The 6,478-nt window shown below is 31.7% G+C and overlaps 1 protein-coding gene across 1 annotated transcript; it reads right to left on the bottom strand.

Moving 5' to 3' along the window:
* Positions 1-1,251: 1,251 nt before the first annotated feature.
* On the bottom strand, positions 1,252-2,723 carry LOC108852537 (uncharacterized). Its single transcript, XM_018626044.2, has 4 exons — positions 2,250-2,723; positions 1,954-2,112; positions 1,722-1,830; positions 1,252-1,638 (listed from the first exon to the last, which is right to left on the bottom strand). Exons 1-4 carry the CDS (start codon positions 2,649-2,651, stop codon positions 1,466-1,468), a joined length of 843 nt encoding a protein of 280 aa, XP_018481546.2. The 5' UTR covers positions 2,652-2,723; the 3' UTR covers positions 1,252-1,465.
* Between the last annotated feature and the right edge of the window lie 3,755 nt (positions 2,724-6,478).

The following is a 6,478-nucleotide window of genomic DNA, read 5'->3' as shown; positions in this document are numbered from 1 at the left end:
TTTTGTAAATCATTTAATATTTAATCATTTAAGTCCGTAAATTTTAGAAACTGTGATCACTATATTTAAATTGGTAGGTATTTAGGTTTTGAAGGGTGACACTAAATTGGATAAATTGAGAAGAGCATATTTGATAGAGCGAACGACTTAAATACAATTTATTATAGAAAATGTATAATGCGTGAAAATATGATTCATCTTAAATAAGCGATTTAAAACTAAATGTGAATAATAACATATATAAAAAACAGTGCTGCGGAATGCATATAATTTGAAAAAATAGTTTTCAACATTTTATTTTGTAAAACATACCATATATTTAAATTATAAATTCTTTTGATTTAAAATAATTAATTTAAAACAAATATTAAAATCTATCAATAAGTAGTGTCTCTTTAAAGTAGTATTGGTAAAATTGAGTAAATGTTTTATATTTACATAGAAAATTAAATTTAAACAAAGTATTTAATATGTAAAAATTTTGTAAAGATCTAGTAAATAAACGTATATGAAGCTATTTACTTAATAATTCAAATGTGAATGTTGATTTTAGAAACAGAAAAATGTGAGTGTTTATTTTAGTGAGAAAGAATTGGATGTGTGGAAAAACTGCACTTCTCCCACTCTGCACCATTCGAAACTTTAGTTTAAATGGAATTATACCACATGTCGATCGACGCTTGACATCTATTCTAGCGAGTCATGACAACATTAACACTGTCTTAGAAAAGATAACAATGTTTTGGCTTTTGTTTTATAAAGAAGAGGTTGAGTGGAGAGAAAAAGGAGAGACACATGGAGATGGTGATGAATGAAGTGACGTACTTAAATCCAATTTGGATGTTAAGAAGTCCATATCTCATCATTTACTTGTTTATTCTAAGAATTTAGTTAAAGAACTATTCCTTAATGGAGTGGTTGAATACAAACCCACCACGCCAACACTAATGAAATTTTCTACAAATAAGATTCCCATTTGACCAATAATTACCTTGTTTAAACTTTTGATACCCGTTGAGATGACAAAGTCGGTCGATTAAACGATTCATCAATCTTTTTATAAACATCTTTACTACAATAAATAACGGAAAAAATAAGAATTTGAGTTATAAAAAAGAGTAAAAGAAGTACAAAGAGTTAAGGTTAGAGTTGCACATTAACGTTTTGGATTTAGTGTTGCTCTAGCTAGCGTATAGCAGCTTGTATGTATGGTCAATTTATCTATGATTGCTCGTTCAGTAAGCTTTGAAGGGCAGTTAAAATATCTTTTATTAATTTTCTTGGATTGACTACAATGTTGTTCTCGTTATATATTTCCTTCTGTAATGAAGTGCAAGGCAGGTTAACCGGAAAATTCTAGATATCCAGAATCCGGTTTGGTTCCCCAATGGCATGATGATCTTTCGAAGACATTTGACTAAACCTGAGTTTGTCCAAGGACATGATCATTGCTCTGCTGTGGTGGTTAATGATACTTGATTCCAGATTGACCAAGACTTGTTATGACCTCAAAGTGTCCAGCTTTTGTAGACCCGCCTTGACTCGAGATCTGCCTTCTCAGTTCAGCACAAGCACAGTACTCAATGTCGTATACATCAACCTCTTTATAGGTTGCAAATGTAGTCCTTACTCCTTCCCCTGCATCATCTCCAACAAAAAATATATTTCACATTGACCGGGTATGTGTACAAGAGGCACATAACCAATAATGTGTTTCTTACCGTGAGTGACTAAGAGCAAGTTCTCTGAAGGATACCTATTAGCAAGTGTGTTAACAACATTAAGAAATCGAACAGTGCATTCTTGTACGGTCTCTCCCCATTGTGGCATCTGAACATAACCAAGAAAGAGATAATAATTATGACAAGAATCAAACTAATACTCAAACTGCTTCCAAGAATCAAAAGAAGATACAAAGACAGAACAACAGTCAAATCAATAAGAATAGATCACCTCTTTATAAGCAGGAATCGCATTATGATCCACCATTCCCTCAGGAAACATAGCTTCAAGATCAGAAATCAAGAACTCGAATTTTCTATCTCTAGGGGCAATCTCAGGCTTAATAGATATTGTGTTAAGCATCTCGCTTAATCCAAACTCAATAGAAACCTAAACCATACAAGGACAGAACACACAAGCGTCATGACGTACTTATGTGTTATTGATGGTTGCCGCTTGAATATTACAATCTACTTATAGTTCAACACATATATATATATATATACCTAAAAAGGTCTGATACAGACCTTGAGCTTGGATTTGTCGATGGAGAGGACGTCTTTAGACGACGTAGCGTTAGGGTCAAGATCGATGGCAGTGAGAGCGTTGACCACTTTTGAAGCAGTCTGGACGCAGCGGATGAAGGGAGAGACGAAGACCCTGTGGATGGGAAATCGTATCTGAGATCGAATACGTTGACCAGTTCGAAACGAGCGTACCATACCGTCGTGAACGAGCGGAGGGTCCCAAGGTCTCGCAGCTGTATCGAGCCAGAGTGGGTTGACTTGGTCAATGCGGTCACCGTGACGCATCATCAAGATGTTTTGGTAGCCATCGGAATTAGCAGAAGACTCCATTGTTGCTCTGATGAGTGGTTGTCGTCGTGGTGATGTGACCTTTGGGAGTACATTGCAAGTAACCGTATACATGGAGTTCTGTTTTTTTTTTTGAAGAAAAAATGTTCTTCTTTGTTTGCTCAAAAAAAAATGTTCTCTCTTTGTTTTTTTTCCTTTGTAGTATGGAAGCAGAAAGAGAATATACGTATCTAGTTAAAATTTATTTTCAAGGACCACAAAAAGCTGGAAAAATGAGTGATACCATTATTTATGGATTGGGATTTTGTGGTCGTTGAGAGATTTATCTTCTATTCAACTGAAGTCTGTATATAATTTCCCAGAACTTAAACAACATACGTACAGTATTTATTATGTCTCGACTTTAGGCATGTAACACTTAGACTTTGCTTTTAGGTATTTTACTAGTTGAACTAACAACAGTTAAAACATTTTCATTGGAGAAGTATTTAAGTATATAACTCAAAAATAAAATTAATATTTTGTAATATTGAGTTACTCATCTAAAAATATCTCATTTAAAATATTTAATATAGGTATTTCAACATTTTAAGATATTCACATAAGTAATTGTGACACTTAGTTTCCAGAAAGATATTCCAAGACTAGTAAACCATTTAGCATTTATAGAAAGTGGAATAGAAATAAAAATATCAATACCTACGTTACATGGAAATGGAAGCGGAAATGCGAAAGCGGAATCATATGAAAACGTAGAAGCGATTTTTTAAAAAAATATAGGAAGCGATTCGTGTTGGAAGCGTATATATATATATATATATATATATAATGTAAAAATAAAATTCTGATAATTAAACATAAGACTTTGACTTTGGATAACACAAAACATAAGACACTACGCGATGAAACACAAAAAAAAATCTCTGCACTTATATATATCAACATAGACTTTAGTTTCACAATCAAAATTCAGTTTTGCTTTCAGTCACTACCAACCATCGAATCATCAAACCATATATAATAAGCTACAAAGTCTCATGTTTTTGTAAAAGAGATTAATAAAAATCTAAACAAACTTACCTTGATCGATAGTTTTGTCTTAGTACAGAGAAAAAGAAAGAGAGCAGCTGTGAAGTATAGAAGAGATGAGAACGACAATAGTCTTTTCGGTTTCCACTTTTCTAATTAGGGTTTTCAGTTAAGGAAGTAAAGTAAAACATAAAAACATTCAATTTTTCCTTTTTATTATTGTTTATGATTCCAGTATTAGATTTAAACTCTTCCAACACAGGAATCATTGATTCCATCACGTTTCCAAAATCCGGTTTTCTGGAACCGCGATTCCAGCCCGCTTCCAACCGTTTCCGCACGCTTCCGACTCTGTTTCCGCTTCGGAACCAGGAACCAGGGCTCATGACACGCTTCCATGCAACGTAGATCAATACTATTAAAATAAAAGGAATTTGAAAAAATCTATCTATAAAAGTTGTTTGGACACTTTTTTTTTTTAATATTTTGGTCCTTCCCTCTATATTATAACATCACGTGAGATGATATTTTTTTTTTTTTGAACAACTGAAATTTTATAAAATAGAGGCCTCAAACCTAGGAAGTAGCAACATTTGAAAAGCAGGCCTTAGCTAAATTGTCTGCAAGCTCATTCTCTTCTCTTGGAATGAAGGAAATTAGACAAAACGTGAAAGACGAAGATAGTGAATCGATGTCCAATAAAACTCCGTAAAGATGCATCGGCTTGGTAATCGATTCTATAGCTCTGATGAGCGATAAAGAGTCTGATCGGAGCCAGATTTTTGAGATGCCGAGATGTAGCGCATGAGAGAGAGCTTTCCTAACCGCTAAGTCTTCAGCCATGATCGCCGACGGGACCCGATGATGATATTGGTTACATTATACATATCCGGTATTGTCTCTAATTATTAACATGGTTACATTATCATATATTGCAACCATTTAAATCGATTGATTAAACCATCATACCGATACAACCCTAATTATAACTCCCGATTACATCTTATAAGCTTTCGTCTCCATAACGAGTTTGACGAACATCTCATCTCACTAAAATAAAACCTATTCAGACAAAAAAAACATAGAGTTTAACCAAAAATTTGCAGAAAGCCCGGTCAATAACTAAAACCGTTTTATATATGCAATTTATATAAATTATTATTTATATCAATTATTATTTTAAAACTCATATTTATAATTATAAAACATAGTTTTACAACTGAAATTAATGTTTATGATAATAGTATAGATACTTTCAGAATCTTTTAAATTTTGTTTTATGATAATAGTTTTGATACTTTTTCAGTATTAAAAATTACAAAATTTTTAATAAATAGTATAGATACAAAATTTTTTTTGAAGATGATTAATATACATAGAACTAAGTAACAAAAAGTATTCTAATTACAATATGAAACACACAAATTCATTATGTTATTTGTATACTATAAAACACATTAATTCATCTTCAGAACTACTATTAATCTGATTGGCAAGTAGATTTTGTTTTAGTAAAACTAAACCTTGCTATTGATGAGTAGCCTGTTCAATCGATCCGACAAAAATTTTTTAACGGATATGAAAACACAAATAAAACACTGTTTCAATCTCATAGATTATAATAGAATATCTTTAAAATTACTTATAACTAATAAATAGTCAGCTGTTCTTTCTCAATCTTGTCTACTATACAATAAACAAATACCTGCGCTTCTCAAGCGCGGTTCAAAATCTAGTCAGCCTTTAATTTTAGGAAAAATTAAAAAACTGAGACACTTTCAAATTTTTGTTTGTTTCTTTAGGATTTTTCATACTTTTACCAACTTTGGACATGTTTTACCCTTGTTTTATAAGAAAAATAGTAAACTAAATTTTAAAAATGTAAAAAAATATAAAAACTTTTGGAAACATAAGTATGAAAATATATATGTTTAATTTTATTAAAAAAAAATTGAAATCATATTTTATTTTATCTTCTAGTTACGGTTAGAATATGCATTCTTGTTATCTAACTAGTCCAGAATTTGGACACTAAAGTTTATGCATAGGTATATCCAAGGTATATAACGTAACCTAACATTTTTTCTATATTCTAAAAAAGCACAATCCGTTACATTATAATCTAGAAAATGTCTTTAGTCTACCTACGGCTTGATAATAACATATAGCCACAACTCAATGATATACCTAGTCTAGATTATGTGTCATAACCTGTTCTGTTCTTTACCTTATATGACGCTTAAGGAAGAATATGTTTCTCACATATTCTACTGTGTTCTGCGTATGGTAGGATACATACTCTAGGAAAATCTAAAAAATATGGAAATTTCCGTATGCGGTTAAAGAAGTTTTCATATCCGGAAAATATGAAAATTTCCATATTGAATTAAATAAGTTTCCTAAATATAAAGTAAATCTACCCTAAATTTCTCAAAAAATGTTTTTTTCATCATTATCGTACCTGATTTAGTTGAAACTTTATAAATCTAACTAATATAATCTATTTTCAACACAAGATAGAGCAAAAAAACACCTACCAACCACACTAATTAATCGGAAATTATACGGGATCCCGGGGAGTTTTTTTTTATGGATTTTATATAAGTTTTAATGTCTATAAAATTGATATGTGTTGTTGACATGTCCATGATATGTAGTCCGGTGGTAAAGCACTTGCCCTATTTCACTCCAGACCCGGGTTCGAAAGTAGCATGGCCCTATTTAATGATTAGGAAAAGACAAAAATATCCATGTCTTGAACCTTAATCTCTGCGATTTTTTCAGAGATACAGCCCCTTTTTTGTGATTATTGTTTCATCTTGTTAATCTTGAAGATTTTAATCAATATATAACAACTCTAAGGGATATACTAGATTTTGACCCGCCCTTAAAAAGGGCGGGTATATTTTTGT

Source organism: Raphanus sativus, chromosome 4 (assembly GCF_000801105.2).
Source record: "Raphanus sativus cultivar WK10039 chromosome 4, ASM80110v3, whole genome shotgun sequence".
NCBI classification, from domain to species: domain Eukaryota; kingdom Viridiplantae; phylum Streptophyta; class Magnoliopsida; order Brassicales; family Brassicaceae; genus Raphanus; species Raphanus sativus.
This window is presented reverse-complemented; position numbering and strand designations above follow the sequence as displayed.